This window comes from Thalia democratica, chromosome 4, assembly GCF_965202585.1.
Source record: "Thalia democratica chromosome 4, ktThaDemo2.hap1.1, whole genome shotgun sequence".
In the NCBI taxonomy this organism is placed as follows: Eukaryota; Metazoa; Chordata; class Thaliacea; order Salpida; family Salpidae; genus Thalia; species Thalia democratica.
Genome location: NC_139168.1, coordinates 26590738 through 26609880, shown reverse-complemented (window position 1 = coordinate 26609880; position 19143 = coordinate 26590738). Strand labels below are relative to the sequence as shown.

At 26.7% G+C, this 19143-nt stretch overlaps 1 protein-coding gene across 1 annotated transcript; it reads left to right on the top strand.

Moving 5' to 3' along the window:
* Window positions 1-609: 609 nt before the first annotated feature.
* Window positions 610-3257, top strand: LOC145833177 (uncharacterized). The gene is made up of 4 exons (XM_082940376.1): window positions 610-706; window positions 945-1228; window positions 2395-2499; window positions 2752-3257. The coding sequence occupies exons 1-4, from the start codon at window positions 624-626 to the stop codon at window positions 3255-3257; spliced, it is 978 nt and encodes a 325-aa protein (XP_082796502.1). The 5' UTR covers window positions 610-623.
* Window positions 3258-19143: the final 15886 nt, after the last annotated feature.

Here is a 19143-nt window from a genome sequence, read left to right as displayed (position 1 = left end):
AGTGTTTTATAAATACCTTATTTTGATTTAAAAAACTTTGATTATTGTTATCTAATTGATTCAGAAAATCTGGCGTTTAAAAGTAAGTTGTACAATTTAGCTGTTTAAAACGCTTCAGATGTCAGTGTTTTATAGTCAAAGATACACATGTACTACAAAATATTAACAACCATCAACGAGATTAAATTAATCTTAATCTATTTGACGCATTTAGTAATACTTCCCGTTTAAGTTTAACCATGGCGCTATTTTTAAAGCATAACGAAACCCTTCCTTTGTTAGCTTTTGTGTGTTTTGGTTTTAATAAGCTAACCATTCATCATATTAAAATATGTTTTGAGGTTTAATGAATTAAACAAACGATTATAAGGTCTAAAAGTTATCATTTGTTAAGTTTGAATGTTAATACATTCAATTAAGGTAATTGGTAATGTTTGTGCTTGTAAATTATATTAATATTTAGATAAAATTTTAGCCTATGTTATCAATAGTTTCATTTTAAACAAAGAAGTAAACAATTCTAAATAACCTTTTTATTTCAGCAACCTTTAACTTATCAAAAGTTAAAAAAAATTGCTACACTTCACAGAGAAAATTCATCGATGATGTTTTCTCTGACGATTATGGTCATTTTAGTTTTAATTTCAGATTCGAATGCAAAACAAAAAATTCTCAGTCAAATTTACTGGAACGCTACTAATTCTGAGTAAGCCATTTTTTAGGGTAGATAAAAGAGTATGTTGCATCTAAATTAATATTCTTTAAAATTTGTTCTAATATATTCGTTTGTTTATTCTAACTATAAATATTTCAAATTGAAACAAAGCTAATTCCGAGTAAGTCAATTTCTAAATGTAAAAACTTTCTGTATTTTAAGTTGTATTCTTCATTTCTTGCTAATTTAATTTTGTTGATTTATTCTAACCACTTATACTTCAAATTAGACTTTGGCCAAAAGAATCGACGATAAACGTAAACTTGTTCGACACCCTTCCCTTCAAGTGCCCGTACGTCGACAAAAACGACCATAATGTCCGAAACTTGCACGTGTCCATATTCTTCGTTGACAAGAGCGGCTACGAAAAATGTGACGCATCACGTGGGATGCTGCTGAAGAAGTGCATACGACCCTATGACGTCATAATGCCTTACAATTTCTTCTTCACTAACGTGTCCTCGTCCGAGTACATTCCCGAAGTGCACCCTGGAAAGACCTACTACTTTATATGTTAGTTTTATACTGTTTTCAACATAATTATTTTTTTGTTACTTTTTTTATGTTTAACTTTACAATATAATGTTAAGAATTTCATGTTTTTACTCTAAATAAATTTATTTTCATTTTAAATAATTTCTGGTGTTTGTTAGTTTAAGCTTTTGTATATGATAAACAAATGTAATGTCGACTTTCTTTTAATGTCTTATTTAAAATTTTTTATTTTTTTTCTAAGTCAGACTTATTTTAACTTTTAGATCTTATCTTAACTCAAAATGGCACGTGTTTTTAAAAGGCGAGTTTATATTTATTATTGTTCTTGTACAAACAGATCAAACTGTTCTTTGTATTATTGACAGCTCGTTCAAAAACATACTTATTTAATTGCCGTTATTTTAAATAATGAATTTTTAAAATTCTTGTACTTTACAGACTTTTTTATGAAATTATTAATGTGTAAAGAGATCTCGAATTAATTGTTTTGTGGCTTTATTGTGCTTTATTGTGTTTTACATGGTAATATTTATAAAAGCTAGTTCAAATAAATATCATAAGTGGTTCAAACAAGTTCAATAAAGTTTTTTATTGATCGAATAGCTAATAAATTAAAACTATTTCAATTCGTGAAATTCAAAACATAAAACTAAAGTATCTTCTCCTAAATAATAGAGTATTTTCATATAAGTCTAGCTGCATACTGTAAAATAATTTTAAAGAATAATATTTTATTTTAATGAAAAAGATGGTAAAAGATTTTAATGAGGTCATATTAAAACAAATAAGTCTGTTGTTATTTAAAACATTTCGTTTGAGGTTATTTTGATAGTTCTACATTAAATAGTAGTTTTAATGTGAATAACAAAGAAAAAAGTATATTACAAAGCATAACAACTTAAAATAAAGTAAAATAAATACTTAATTATGTTTTGTGTTAATTTCCTTTTTTTCTTGAAAAGACTGTTAGTTTTGTATAATTCATTAATTAAGTTAAATAATTTTAATGGTAGCTACACACGATTTATTTTTAATATTTTTTTTCAAGTACAAACGTACTCAAAGAGTACTTTAATGCTTTCGTACACACACACATATATATATGTATATATAAAACTTATAAGTATTATTTATATATATTTGTTTAATACTAATTATAATAATTATATACAAATTTTTCTCAGCCACATCAACAGGAATAAAAGGAGAGCACAAGAACTTATTTGGCGGATTATGCCGGAAAAGCAACTTGAAGTTGAAGGTTCATGTGTTTGACGTTCATCAGAAAGGTAAAAAATTGTCATCATATGTTTTTACGTCATATAAAAAGTAAACAAATCGATTTTAAACTCACTTTTTTTTCTTTCACCTTGTAGTGGTAAAAACATATTTTTTATTGTTGTTGAACAAAATAAAGTTGTTAATTAGTTTTCTAATAAGTTTTTATCTTAGGTACGTTTTCGAGGCATAAATCTTAAAATAAACAAATATTTGCAATTCTAAACTTGAAAAGCTTTACTGATTTATAATTAATTTTGCAGAACACATAAACAAACCTGTTAAAGAAGCTGCGAAAAAAATTGAGAAACAACCAATAGTAGAAGCCACTCAAAACAACCCAAGCACTCACGATTCATCAGAAAACAGTGACTTGTTTAAGCCACCAAAAGAAGACAACAGCCAATCAAACGTCGTCATCGGAATATCTGTTGGCATCGCTGTCGTTTCATTGGTCGCCATGTGCCTCCTCATGATGAACATTGTGAGCAAGAAGAAGAAGAAAGACGTCTTCAAAAACAACTACAAAAGTGAAATCAGCACCCCGCAGTTCAAAATAGTGCCCATAAACAGGAGCAACCTGAAAAGTTCCCGCTTTAAACCTCCTAGTAATTTCAAAGATCTGACGGGATGTTTTCCGAATGAAGCCAAAGATACTTCGATTCAGGGTTCTGAGTTCACCGACTGCTCGGAGTTCGATTACTACGTCTACACGAACAATTGCGTGGAAAGTTGCTATGGCAACGGTGGAACGGTGGTGCATGTGTAACGTAATAAAGGTAGAATAGTTTATAAGCTTATTCATAGAAAAACTGCTAGGGGTTTTATAGAGGGGTGTGCAAAGAAAACGTTTAGTTTTGAGTAATTATACACGTTTGTGTTTTGAAATTTTAATGTTTGTTCCTTTAACATTCATATTAAAAGCGTTGACCGCTTTTAATTGTTTTAGTGCTTAAATAAGTACAAGTTCTTTCAAGGAGTTTTTGTTTTAGACCAAGAATTCTTATCTTATAATTGAAATATAGCCAAGTTTAATTCATGTTTTATTGTTATTTTTATGAACTATAAATTCTTACATTTTAAAGTGTTTGATAATAAGTCTATAAAAGATAAACAGTTTTTTAGTTAAAGTTTTTTTTTGGTTTTTTTACTTGTATGCTAAATTGTAAACTTCTTAAACTTTAAAAGTTAAATCTATAAACTCTGTTGTCTTATTGACTATAAAATCTTTAAAATGAAAAAAACAGGAACTTATTAATGCAACATTTAGCTTTTACCAGTTTAACAAAAAATAAAAAGAGGTGTTTTTATTTTGTTAATTTTAAAGATTTAATATTTTTCATAGCTTAAGTAGTTGATAAACTTAAAAGCATAGAAATATGCCCTATCTAAATCTGCAAAGTATTTTTTTTTTTGAAATGAAATTATTGATGAAAATATTTTAGTTCGTACAAAATAAATTTTAAACCGCTAAATACAAATATGTAGACTTTTTAACAATATAACATTATAAAACTTAACCATTAATCTTAAAAAAGTTTATTAAAACTACCAAAATAATTTAGTGTAATTTTATCTAAGTTAAAATTATTAAAGCATGTAGTGACTATGTTAAAGTTTAATAGAATATAGCTAAATAAAAAACTGTAACTTTAATTTTTAATTGTTGTCGTAAAAGATTTATAAAAATTAAGTAAGTATAGTTTTTTTACTCTTGTAAAACATTTGAATGTAAAACTTTGTACTTTTATGTAATGTGGTAAGAAACTTATAAGTTTTTTTTTCCTTGTAACATAAAACATTTAAAAATATTTGCAACGTAATATATATTCTTAAACTTTATGACAATATATTGTAACTTTTCTACAACAAAAATGAATGTTCTAAAATTTTTGTAATATATTTTGCTATGTCTACAAAAATATTACTAAATAAACTACTAAATCTGACTATCATTAATGAGGGAAACCAATTACATGCTTATGAAAGTGCGGTATAAGAGTTTAATATACTATCAATTTTCAAGCTTGTACCTGAGTTTTGCAGTTTACACTTTGATTGAAATAAAAACAGAGTAGATGTTTTTAGTTGTTAATGGATTTTTTTCATTACTTCAAGTTACAGCAATACTAAAAAAATTTAAATTATTTACAAAACTAAAAAAAAACAATAAAATGTTCTACAATCTATAACTTTTGTTCTAACACAAGTTTTTTATTTTAAAACTGAATATACACAGCTCTAAACAAACTAGTTTGTGTAAGATTTCAAAGTAATTTTTTTGTTACAATACTTTACTAATATTAACGTTCATAAATGATACTGTGCAACATGAATATAGTTACAGTAATTCTCAAAAAAAAAAAAACTCTGGAGGTTTAAAACTCATTATCAACGAAACAACGCCGAACAAAAGGAAAATATGATTCGTGCAAATTAGACCTAAAAACAAATCCGCGTCTTGACGAGTGTTTGCTTTGCTTCGAATGAAAATCGTCATTACGCGCCGTCAAACATGAAAAGCGAACATCTGCTGAGTTGCAATGAGGACAATAGCAGATAAAATTCTTGCAATGAGGACAATAGCAGATAAAATTCTTGCAATGAGGACAATAGCAGATAAAACCTCGGCGAGTACCGAAAGTTAAGCCGGAATGGTTTAAGTCGGAATATTCTCTTGCAGCTGTAATGTATTTATTCGGAGTGTTTTAGTAAACTTATTTTGGTGGTAATAAATTTGCTACTTTTGAAATAAAAAAATTTAGTTTAATCGGTATCGCGTAAAGTGAGATTGATTATAACCAGTTTAAAGAAAAAATTACACAATAAATATATGGGTTTTTGTAGGAAACAACAAAACTTATGGGTCGAAATTTTCAAGATTTTTAACATTTGTATCTGGTACGGTAAAAATTGTTTATTAATCGTTTAAAAGACAAAGCTTTTCTTTCTTTGTTTTAAATTAATAAAATTTTGTTTATTGAAACCGAATAAGCCGAATATTTAATAACTACATTTCCATAACACGATTTTATATGTAAACTTGCTGTTATAAAAAAAAATACTTAAAATGTAATTTTATTTAGAAAGTTCATTATAAATTAAGAAAAAGAGTTGATAATAAAAAAGCTACATACAAATTATGAATCAACAAATAAAAAATCCTTCAAATATCTGAACTGTTAAACATACTTAAATTAAAAATGTTTTTTAGAATTTTTTTCTCATTTTTACTAGTTTTAAATGGATTGGTTATGTTTTAAATGTTTAACCTTGAGAAAAAATAATTATACTACTTTATTTTTCAGCTTTTATTTTTTTCGGTCTATTTAATTAAGATAAAATGTATATTGTTCAACTAAAACGTTATGGTAAACCTGTAATGAGGTGCAATTGCTGATAAATGTTCTAAACTTTGAAAATAAAACAATAAAATGTTGTGTTTTGAAAAACAAACTATTTCGAAGTAAAGTAGAAAATGTTTCGAAAATTATTTTTATTAAATTCATGTAACTTTTCACTACTTAATAGTTTTATTAATAGGTTTTCCATACTTTTATCATTTCATTAAAAGAGGATAAAAAGTAAGTTTATTTTTAAAGAGCTTAAGAAAGATAACTTAATTTCTAAATATTGTTAAATAAAATTACTTTTGTTTTATTTTGATAATTTTCAAGAATATTTACTAAAAAAGTTCAAACTCTTAAACATTTTTAATTCAAATTTATCTTTGTTACTAGTTAACAATACTATGTTTAATTAGGATACACAAAAAAAGTTGAAAAAAAAACTATAAACTCAATTTTGAAAAACATAAAAACAGAAATAATGTCTGTTGTTTGTGTATATACATACAACCAATTTTTCGATTTAATGAGTTCAAACATACTTTTAATAATATTAATTATTTGCATTGTAGCAATAACATACACTTATTAAACAATTATATTAAATTCATTTAATTATCGTGTTCAATTTTGTAAGAGCTTCAACAGTTTAAGTTATATGAGCACACATCGCTAAAAATATTTTATTTTTGCAACTTTTATCCTTAACTTATGTGTTTTCATTTTATAAGCATTGATAAAATACTCAAATACTCAAAACTAAAGTAAAACTGCTTGCAATTAAACTATAAAGAAGTCAGTAAGATGATTAAAATAGATTAAATCGAAGGCTTTAAAAATTATTTTACTAAAGGTAGTTTTGCTAGTGCGTAATAGAAAGTAGTATTTACTTATTCTTTTCACTTATTTGTAGTTTATCATTCTAAATGTTATTCACGCTTCGAACAAGAGCTTGTGTTAAAATGCATATTAATAATTATATTTATAATACAAAAAAAAAAACATTTTTGTATTGTATACTAAAGTTTCAACGTCTAACACGTTTCATCAGAACAAGATAAAGCTAATAGCAAATATTTTCAAAGAATCATATAAAAACAGATCATGATGTTTAAAATAAAATAGAACAATTTTAGTTAGTTAATCTTTGAAATAACTTATGTACAAGTTAACTTACGTTTTATTTTACTTTTTTTGTTTTTGTTTTTGGTTTTATTTTGTCGCTATCTTTTAAATTTGTTTTTGATTTGTTCTTTTTAAATACATATTTTGGTTGTGAAGACAGGGTTTTTATCTTTTTTTTTCTTTGTTTAGTGATGACTTTTTTTAATTTTTGGATTTTATACTTTTCTAGGCTACATAAACAACATGTCTTGTTGTTTTTCCTTTTTTTTAGTTGTTGAACCGACATAACATTTTGTTGTATTTGTTTTTTTTATAGAAGCTCTGTAGATTATTTTTGCTTGGCAGTTATTGTTTAAAGGGCATTTTTCTCTTCCGCAGTTGCAGGTTTTTTCTTGTTGTGGTTTAATAAGTTTAATATTTTGTTATTGTGCTTAAGAACTTTTGTTTTGAAATTTTTCATGCAGCTATAAAAAATTTAAAATGTGTTCCTGTTAAAAATTTTGTGGTATGGGTGGTTTGCGTCAAACTGTTTTTTTACTAAATTTAAAAATTCTTTGCCTACTTTAGTGGCTAAAGTAAGGGAAAAAGGTTGATTGAATAGTTTTTATTATTCGTTGGTTTTTTGTTGTTCTATTTTCTTTTTGGTATGTTAGATTGAATTTGTGTTCGGCGGATTTAAGTGCTGATTGGTTTAATAATTTATACAATTTTATTTAACGTTAAATGTTTTATACGGTTAAATGATTCTTGTTTACTTGATAAGTTGTTTAGTCTTTCGTTAATAGTTATAGGTTACTGTTTTAATACTTGTATAGAGTGGTTTGATTGGTTGCTCACATTTAGTATATACTAGAAATAAATTTAAATATATTTGAATTTCATTTGAACTGTGTTTACATATAACTATACTGATACAAATAAACAGAACAAGGTAGTTTAATTTAACGTTATTAATATCAGTATTATAATGAATACTTTATTTTATAACAAGCCGAAACTTAAACGGTAACTAAAATTTATCAAGCCTATAAAAACATTTCTAAAAGAAAATTGTTGTTGTATATTTTAGAAATAAAATAATTATTCTAGTATTTAGTAAATTCAAACATTGCTACACTTTCATTAATTATTTGTAGCAATATCTACTACCTTTCGTCAGTGTTTGCCGATAGTATAATTATATTAACATATAGAAATAAAGTGTATAATAGTAAAAATATAGTTGTAGTTTGTAGATAAAATTAAACAACTTACATTAAGTAAATGAGAACAAAATTTGAAAAATACTTACAATAGTTGTTTGTTATAAAATTTTTTAAGCTAAAAATTTTGTAATATGTAATCGAAGTTTGTTTCATAAATTTATAACTTGAAATACACAAAAGTGAAACCCCGTGATAACTTTTTTTTGATTTGATTATTTAGGACTTTTGTAGACAACTGTTTTTGAAGTAGTTTTTGTTGCTTCAAAACCGTTATTTTATTATCAGGCGTCGCCACTGGCACTAATATTATTATTATTGTTTATTGAACAAAAAAGAAGCGCTCAATCATTTGGTCCAAGGACCTGGTATACGAAAAAACCTTTCGCTTATCGAGTAAAACACTAGGATACAGTTTAAAGTCATGTCCAGGACAGTTACTAATAAAACAATCAGTTAAACAGATTAAAAAACATTAAACGATTTTAATAAAACTTTGTGATATCAAAAATTAAAAAAAAAAAAATAGGTGCGAATTAGAAAAGACCCAATGCCTAGCCTGAAATGAAGGAAAGAAAGTACCTATGTATTATTGTGAAGGCAAATGCGAATGTCCCAAATATTGCCCTTTGTATTACGACTCGCTTCTAACGGCAGAACCTAATGTTGAAATGTATTTAAATTTTTTAAAACAAAAACTTAGATTTTTACAGTACTCACTACTTAAAAACAGTATTTAGTACACAAACGTTTTTGACATGACAAAAATTTCAACTTCCGCATCATCAATTTAATAAATACTGTAAACACAAAAAAAATTTTCTCAAACAACAAGGAAACTGGCTCACACGCAGTCGCAACTGAAACCACACAGCAGTACTGCTTAAGTCACGATTATCATTACAGCCGGAAGGCCAATGCTTATTGCCTTTTTCACTTTTGTTTCATATATAAAACGACTTTCGGAAATTCAAACACACAAACGAAAATAAACAACAATCAAGTATGAAGTCATTTATAGTTTTAAATCTTCTTTTTGCATGTTTTTGTTCGATAGCTGCCGTCGAGCTTATTAGAGAAAAAAGACGATGAACTCTACCTGAACAAGTTCTTCTGCAAGCTGCTCTCTTCAAACGTTCATCGATGCGGTTTCAAGTACGAACCTGTTTGCGGCACCAACGGGGTCACTTACAGCAACAAGTGTTATTTTGAAAAGGCGCTTTGCGAGGCAATAAAGAAGGGTGAAGAAAAGTTTTCAATCAAGCATTACGGTAGATGCTCCGAATGCTCCAAACCTTGCTTGAAAATATACTTGCCCGTGTGCGGCTCTGACGGAAAAACATACAGTAACATGTAATATTTTACTTAAATTAAACAGTTTTTTAAAGTAGTTCAGTAGAATATATTTACTTCATGTGAAAATAACTAGCTACTATAATTATAACTAACAAAAATTATTAAAAAATATAGTGTTTTTCAACAACTAAAGGAGAAAGCTTTAAACGAAAATTACTCTTTTATCCAACTTTGATCGAAATGAAACTTTTTTTACTTCCAAGTTTTTTAAAAATTTAATATAACAGGTGCGAATTAGGAAATGCACAATGTATGGCGCGGTTAGAAGGAAAGGAAGTTCCCACACTTGCGTACAAGGGAAAATGCCAAAAATGCCCCAATTTTTGCTTGAAAATATACAAGCCTGTTTGTGCAACAGATGGAAAGACGTACAACAATAAGTAAGAACTTAAAAAAAAGAACTTTGACTTTTAGTTTTTAAATGTGTACTAGTTTCACATCTTCTTAACTAAACAATAATTACATAAACTATGTTTTTTTCTACACAATATGTTGCTAAAAAGCATTTAATCTTTAAACAATATAGTGTATAATGTGTATCTGTAGTCATTAAGCGTTTCTGAAATTTAATTGTGCACTAAGAAAATTTTCAGATATGACGCGCTTCAATGTCAAACAAAATGCTGAGAAATTTCATTAAAGTTAAATTTAGTTGTATTTTGTATTAAAATATGCATTTGTGTTAAAAGTGTGATTAAAATATGGAACAATTAAGTATGATGGATAGCTTTATTAAATATAACTTAAGCTACTACACAACCGCTATGACGTCATAAATCGTAGTCACTTGCGCTGACGTTAAATAGTGCTAACTAAACTTTGATATCAGATAGTTTTATAAATTTCAAACTACAGGTGCGAATTAGAAAAGGCCAAATGTTTAGCGAGAAAGGAAGGAAACACAGTACCTATGTATGAAAGCGAAGGCAAATGCAAATGTCCCAAATTCTGCCCTTTGTATTTAATTAGTTACCCGGTATGCGCTTCTAACGGGAGGACCTACTTCAACACTTGTTTATTCGACATTGCAGTCTGTAACGGAGCTAAGATAACAATTGTTCACCCTGGAAGGTGCAGAAAAGATTATATTTTAAAAGTTGATGAAACTATGTTCAGCATTTAAAGTTCATTAGTCATGTTTGTTTTGAATTTCATTTTTTCTCTTAAAATTTTTCAATTTCGTAAACATATCAAATAATTAATAAAAACTTTGTTTTTGAAATTTTGAACAACTTTTTATATTAAAAGAAATTTAGTTGATATTAGTTCGTTAATAAGTTCTTATTAAACAAAAGTCCGTTGCAAAGTATGAGTTTTTATAAATAAAAAACTATTTATTTAAATCCTACATTATCAGCTGCCACTTGTTATTAATGAATTAAAGCTGCGCGGTTAGAAGTGTTTTGCTAAATTTTTGCTTGTGGCTTTCTATCTAAAATAATTTTCAAAAAATGTCTCAACGACTAATAATAATTACAAATTATAGCTTAAATTATAGCATTAAATTCTTACAGCTAGATTAGATTTGTTTTTATTTTAGTTTAGTTGAGTTCAAAAATTTAGCTTGTTTGACGGACCAAAAATAAAAATATTTAGTAGTAGATCTTCATGAAAAAATTGTCGTGTAAGAGTTACTGAATACAAAGTAATTGTTGTTATTAAATTAGTTTATTTAAATTTAAATATAGTTTAGATAATTTAAAACTAAATAATAATAACAGTTTGCACTAGTTTATTTACTTTACAAAATTTTAATTTAAAAAAGTAGTTGTTTATTTTCTGTTAAAGATTAGGTTTCTATCATTATTTAAATTATTAAAGTTTTAAAAGGACCTACCTTATTCATATGTTTTTTTTTTGATTGCCTTTTATGGGCAATAATAAATTTATATTACATAAGACAAATCGCTTTTAAAAGAGTAATAACTTAAAAATTTAAATAAACAAACAAATTAATATTATTCGCAAAGTTCTTAAAATCCCTCCTTAAACATTATCTATGGACTAATATTAAATAGTTTATATTTTAAATCTACCGAAAAATCTCAAATTTGCATTCAATCTTACGTACAAAGCTTTCATTATTTGATAAAGGATTAGCAACAATAGTTGAAAAAATTTCAAAAACAATTTTTAACTTTGTATTGAGCTAGTGTTTTGTAGTAAACCACTGAAAAATAAAGTATGAAAAAGGGGTTAGATGTTATTTCATTAAATAACTTGATTGAAAACAAGTTACACCTTTAAAAAAACTGTAAGAGCTAGAATTTAAAGACTTTGTAATAGTATGAGAAATTTAGTTCGAGATTTAATAGATTTAAGAATACATTAGCATTAATACTTTTAATTTAAATAGACTAAGAATTAATTTTATATATTTAAGACATTTTCATGTAGAAAATAATGTTAATTACATTTTTTGTATATTTAAGACCAAAATAAACTTTCTACCGTTGAATAAATTTCTTAATACCTAAAGTTTAAACTAAATTACAAAATTTTAAGAATGACGCTTAAATTTTTTAAAATAATTTTATTTGAATAAAATCACTTTAATTGCTTATTTCTTACCTCTGACCATTAAATAGTGTGTTTTACCTCTACTAAACGATGAAGGAGCTTTCAATTAGTGTAGATTATTTTAGTGTTAGATTTTGATTAAGAAAGGACATAGTTTAACTTACTATGTATAATTTGTTGTATAATTAGCAGTTTAAAGCTATATTCAGGATTTTGGTATCAAAAACTAAATGTTTCGATTTTTAACAGTTTTTTATGGTTTATAATATAATTTATTTTATAACTTGAAAAGACTAAGTAATTATAATGACAAAGACAAAAGAAAAGGTGCTGAATACATTAGCATTTAGCTTTGTTTACAGTCTAAAGTTCAAGCTAAATAATAAACAAACAATTAAATCCTTAATTAGCTTAGTGAGAAAGAACATATAGTTTGTTTATCAAAGAAAAAACTTTCTATTTGTATTATCAATTTTTTTATTCAAACATTTCTTAATACTTAATTAGTATTTTGTCATATAACTATTATAGTTTAAGCTGGTGTCTATAACTAAATTAACAAAATGTTTTATTTCAACTTCAAATAACTAAATATTAGAAATTTTAAAAATAGTTTGGCACTAATAAAAAAAAAGAATTTGTAGCTGGATTTGTTTTAAGCTAAAAAAATAAATAAACACAATTGTTGTTTAACCAAATGACGATAAACAGAAATAACAAGCCTGTGGTTTTCATTAGTTGTCCAGCAATTAATCATATTTGTATTGACAGTTGTAGAAAAATAATCTTTTGTTACGTTTTTTAGGTACCAATGTCATAATAAAGTTAAATTGTCGAAATTAAGGTTTAAGATTAGCCTTTTTTTAGTATAGTTTTTTAGTTACATATTTAGTATAACTCGACTTTACTTAGTTACTTTTTATAACCTACTTATATTAGTTTATACAATAAATGAGGTTTTATCTATAATAGTACTTATAGTGTAATGTTTTATTTATTCTAGTTTACAAGTCACATCTGCAGTTTTATTCAAGTGTTTAGAAGATTGAAAACATTGCAAAAAGTAGTATAGTATACTATCTTCAAGTCTGTTTGCTTATTTTTATAAAAAAGTATAATTTTTTTTAGTTTGTGTTTCTTCAAAGCTGTTTGTTTAAAGTAAATGGAAATATTTTATTTCATTTTCTAATTTCACAGTTTTCTTCTCAGAATTAGTTAAAAGCAATGAATTTTATCTTGTGGTCGGAATTAAACTACATAGCATAGATTTATTTACAAATTATCCAATGAATTATTAATGGTTTAAGCCTTTTATCAACAAAAGCTTTTATTAAATAAAATTTTTATCTTAAATTCTGCGAAAAAAAAGTATTTTTGGTATTTCAAGCTTTGAAACTTTAAACTCTTGTTTTAAAACTTATAGTCAAACTTTAATTTTTTTTCTAATTTTGCTCTTTACTAAACTTCTTAATAGTTAAATGTGATACAATTAATAGTTATTAAAAGTATATAAAACAAAATAGTTTAATTGTTTAAATTTATTATTTAAGATTATTTATTAATACGGAATTAAAATGCGAAAACGAAGTAAACATTATCTAAATTTATAAATCTTTAGAAGTAGTCTTACGAGCGTTACGCATTTGTATATTCGTTTTTAATGTAAACAATAAACTAAACTTTGCAATATTTTTATTTTCTAAAGCTTTACGGTTATTAATATTTTTTCGAATAATCATAATTGTTTTTTTAAATCTACAATATAAAAAAATTCAAAATTCAATAAATTTAATAAAGCACTATTGCTAATGGTATTAAAACTTACGCTTAAATTACTCCATAAAATAAAAACTAAAGTATGACAATACTATTTGTTTATGGGATATGTCAATCGGTTTACAACTTTTGTTTGTTTTAGAAGTTTTAGAAATAGTTACGACACAACCATTGCTTGTTCTAATATAAAAAACACTAATGTACCGACTGTAATATAGTTTTATGAGATAAATTGTAAAAATATCATTTTAATTATACATAATTTGATTCAATTATACATGTGTATATGATTGGTAACAAAAGTTTGACGTTTATATGTTATTTTATTACATGCTTTTAACATAGTTTTGTTGTAAAAAGTCATGTTTTAAAATTTTTATATTCTTATTGAAAGCTAAACTAATTGTCAATTGTTATATAGACGTCTGCATTTTATCACAATAATTTAGCTTTATAGTTTTCAGCTGTAAAAAAAAATGTTATTTACTTTTTGTTTAAATTACCAGGAAATAATGATCAAGCTTTTACAGCACACTTTTAGGAATTTATAAATGATTAAGCTTTTACTAAACTTTTGACTACCTTGAATATATCATCAAATTATTATTTTTTGTTTTTAAAGGTTTTTTTTAGTTTAACTATCGCTGGATTTTAATAAGAAAACTATTTCATTTAGAAAATAAGTTTTAATTTTTAACCTTAAAAATGTTTAATACTAACAGCTTAAAATTCAGTGCACAGAAAATCATACAAATATAAAATGTTTGAAAATCTCTTAAACAAAACTTTTAAATGACTCTTTATATTAAACAACAAAAAAAATATGTTAGCCCCTTGGTTTTATAAAACGTTTGATGTTGTTAAAATTAGGTTATATGTCTTTAAAAAATATTTCTTTATTACAAAAAACTAAGTTTTATTAAAAACTTCAACTTATTTTTTATGTTACCAATTATTTGCCATTTGTGATTTTGCTTTTGAAACTCAGCCAAATTATGGTCACAAGGTTCTATACTTTATAATTCTAATTAACAACACTGTTTACTACTTCTTGCAGTATTGATCTTAAAAGGCATGCAAAGATGGCATTAAAACCTAATCTCGAGCCAAATTTTAAAACACACAAAAACAGAGCGACGCTGGTGAGAAAATCTCACTCAAACACGTGTTAAAAACACCTCGTCTGCTTTAATTATTCAGCCATTCGTCAGCTGAGCGAAACAACCAAAGCGTAGATTGAAATGTAACACTTTGCATTCTGAAAGTGTAAAGTTACTGATAAATAAATCGTTTTGATACAAAAAGAGTTGAGTTGTATGCATTCACAACTACCGCCGGTTAATCCTTTTCATTTGCGCACGCTGGTGGAAGAATGTGACGTCATAATAGGATACAAACGCTGGAGCTCTTTTTTTCAATCGCTTCTCTTTTTAACGCGAGTAAAAATCACTTCAGTCAGAAATCAACTGCTTTAAGGTACCTTGAAATCAGCCTATTGTTGTTGTTGATGGCATAAAGAAATGCAAAAATTTGTTTAGGTAGATATTTTTATGAAATTAACTTGTCAAAAAAACATCTGGATATTTTCATTTCTTGGTAATTACAATGCTTGAGAAAATTAAAATAAAAACACAGATATGTGTCAAATTGGCACGATTTCTAAAACTGTTTGTTTAAAACTAAATTAAAAGATGTATTTTTTTACAAAATGATATTTCTCATTGTAGATAAGTTAGCAATAGTAATTTTTTTATTTATTAAATAAGTTAACATATCAAAGTAAATTTAAACTTTGGTTTTTATGTTCCTTTGAAGTTTTCTGTAAGGTAGTAACTTTTTATTTTTCCTTAGGGAGGTACCTGAAACTTTATGTAACTTAATGTTTTTGTTATTTTTGGAAATACTCGAAATTAATTTATATTCATGTTATTAGAAAAAAGTTATACATTTTGTTTAAAATACTTTTAGCACAGTTAATTGCATGAAGTTAGAACTTTTTTTTATACATTTTTGACAAAACACTAGCTTAAAATTACTTATTAAAATTTGTTTTAGTAAATTTTTTTAAAAATCATTAGCTGTAAGTTTTACTTTATAAAGGTTTTTTTTACAGTATTATATTATTATTTCTTTATATTTAATAAAAAAAGTATTTTATAAATACCTTATTTTGTTTTAAAAAACTTTGATTATTGTTATCTAATTGATTCAGAAAATCTGGCGTTTAAAAGTAAGTTGTACAATTTAGCTGTTCAAAACGCTTTAGATGTCATTAACTTACAATCAAAGATACACATGTACTACAAAATATTAACAACCATCAACGAGATTACATCAATCTTAATCTATTTGACACATTTAGTAATACTTCCCGTTTAAACTTTACCATGACTCTATTTTTAAAGCATCACGAAACCCTTCCTATTGTTAGCTTTTGTGTGTTTTGGTTTTAATAAGCTAACCATTCATCATATTCAAATAGGTTATGAGGTTTGATGTATTAAACAAACGATTATAAGGTCTAAAAGTTATCCTTTGAATACGTTTAATTAAGGTAATTCTTAATGTTTGTGCGTGCAAATTATATTAAACAATAACATAAAATTTTAGCCTATGTTATCAAAAGCTTCATTGTAACCAAAGAAGTAAACAATTTTTAATATTTTTTTTTTTATTTCAGCAACCTCTAATTCATCAAAAGTTAAAAAAAAAAGTTGTTATGCTTCACAAAGCAAATTTATCGATGATGTTTTCTCTGACGATTATGGTCATTTTAGTTTTAATTTCAGATTCGAATGCAAAACAAAAAATTCTTAGTCCAATTTACTGGAACGCTACTAATTCTGAGTAAGCGACTTCTTTTTAGATTAGATAAAAGAGTATGTTGCATCTAAATTGATATTCTTTAAAACTGGTTATAATATCTTTGTTAGTTTATTCTAGTGATGTACCGGACTTACTATCCGGGTCCGGGTCCGGCCGGATATTGCCATTTTTGTCTGATATCCGGATCCGGCCGGACTCTAATTTGAAAAAAAAGTCCGGATCCGGTTCCGGCCGGATTCTAATTTGAAAAAAAAGTCCGGGTCCGGTTCCGGCCGGATTCTAATTTGAAAAAAAAGTCCGGATCCGGGTCCGGCCGGATCCTAACAGAGATCCGGCCGGACCCGGATCTAGTTAGTAAAAAAAAGAGCATACTGAAAAGTATTTTTTCAAAAACAAACCCTGTGTAAATTAATAAGAGTCATTTCCGTCAGTTAAAATTAAACGCCTACTGTGATAGGATCATTTTGTACACGTGACTAATTTACATTTGTTTACATTTAAACTATGAAATAAACATTTCAGAAATGCAACTCTTTACATGTGTTGTAAAATTGAAAACTTTGGAATGAATACTTGCATTATTTATTGTTTAAAATTGAGCTCAGAGAATATTTAGAGTTTTACGGTTGGCTGTATGAGCCAATGAGAATCATATGACGAAATGTTTCAAACTAAATACTTTTGCAACAAAACATCAGAACATGATAGACAGTTTATATGTAAGCAGTTAGTTAGTTTGCTGTGCAGCTTGAAGCAACAAAATATCTTGAACTTTTTTGTGAATGCTTATTGTAAGTATTGTGTTTTGTTTTAAAAGTGAATATTTCAACTGGTGTTTAATTGTTTAAACATTTAAGCCAGGTTTATAGTTTAATAGTTTATCAAAAATTTTACAGTTTCTTCTTTACTTAAAGTTTTATTTAACTTTTAGTTTATTGTTTTAAGTCTTTTGATATAGATTTAAATAGTTTCAAGTATTTAAAGTGTTACCAAAGTAATTAATAATTTTGTATATGCTAGTATTTCTTGTTGTGTTTTATAAAAAAGATTCATCACTCAAAACTGTCGTGTCTGATTATAGAAAGTAGTCTCAGTTAGAATTTATTATTTGTTAGATATCAATTAAATAAGGTAGGATTTAATTATGATGGGTAGTACTAATAATTTAAGTGTACCACAATCAGTCCACAACTTTACTACCAAATTGTCAACCTTTGCTAGCTGTTCTACTGATTATTAGATTAAAGAAATTGTTTCAGTTTTTAAAAACCTCATTCTGAATCAGGCTTGTTTATACTCACTCTAGCTAGTTTTATTGACTTAAACAGTGGCAACCCTGCTAGTTTGAAAATTTTAGAAAATTTTGGACTGCCTCAGGCTAGTTTAGTTTTTTATAAAAACTCGGGCTAGTTTTCTTTTAAATTTTGAATGAGTTTGAGCTGATCCAGTTTTCAATATTTGGTAATTTTCTAGTGTATTTTGTTCAAGAACTTTATTTCAGATTTTTAATTATAAATAACACCTAAATTTGTAATCCTTGTGTGGCTAGCTGTTCTACTTATTATTAGATTAAAGTTCATTCTTTTCAGTTTATAAAAACCTCATTCTGACTCAGGCTAGTTTATACTAGTGATGTACCGGACTCACTATCCGGGTCCGGCCGGATATTGCCATTTTTGTCTGATATCCGGATCCTGCCGGATTCTAATTTGAAAAAAAAGTCCGGAACCGGTTCCGGCCGGATTCTAATTTAAAAAAAAAGTCCGGGTCCGGTTCCGGCCGGATTCTAATTTGAAAAAAAAGTCCGGGTCCGGTTCCGACCGGATTCTAATTTGAAAAAAAGTCCGGATCCGGGTCCGGCCGGACCCGAAATTGTGGGTCCGGTACATCACTAGTTTATTCTAACTATAAATACTTTAAACTAGGACAAAGCTAATTCCGATTAGGTCAATTTATAAATTTAAAATCTATCTTGTCGTTAAAGATGTAGCCTTCATTTTTTGCTTACTTAATTTTGTTAATTTACTGTAATACTTGAATTTAGACTATGGCCAAAAGAATCGACAATAAATGTAAACTTGTTCGACACCCTTCCCTTCAAGTGCCCCTACGTCGACAAAAACGACCATAATGACCGAAACTTGCACGTGTCCATATTCTTCGTCGACAAGAGCGGCTACGATAAATGTGACGCATCACGTGGGATGCTGCTGAAGAAATGCATTCGACCCTATGACGTCATAATGCCTTACAACTTCTTCTTTACAAACGTGTCCTCGTCCGAGTACATTCCCGAAGTGCACCCTGGAAAGACCTACTACTTTATTTGTTAGTTTTATACCGTTTGCAACATAACTATTTTGATGTTAAATCCTACAAAATAATGTTAAGAACTTCATGTTTTTATTCTAATTAAAAGTTATTTTGTTTTAATTTTTAAATAACTTTTGGTGTTTATTAGTTCAAGCTTTTATATTAGATTAACTAATTATAATGTCAACCT

Excerpts from the sequence above, each read along its gene's own strand:
- LOC145833177 (XM_082940376.1), top strand. The coding sequence starts at position 624 with ATGGTCATTTTAGTTTTAATTTCAGATTCGAATGCAAAACAAAAAATT. Across the intron at positions 1,229-2,394 it reads AAAGACCTACTACTTTATAT|CCACATCAACAGGAATAAAA; the intron begins GTTAGTTTTATA and ends AATTTTTCTCAG. Across the intron at positions 2,500-2,751 it reads GTTTGACGTTCATCAGAAAG|AACACATAAACAAACCTGTT; the intron begins GTAAAAAATTGT and ends TTAATTTTGCAG.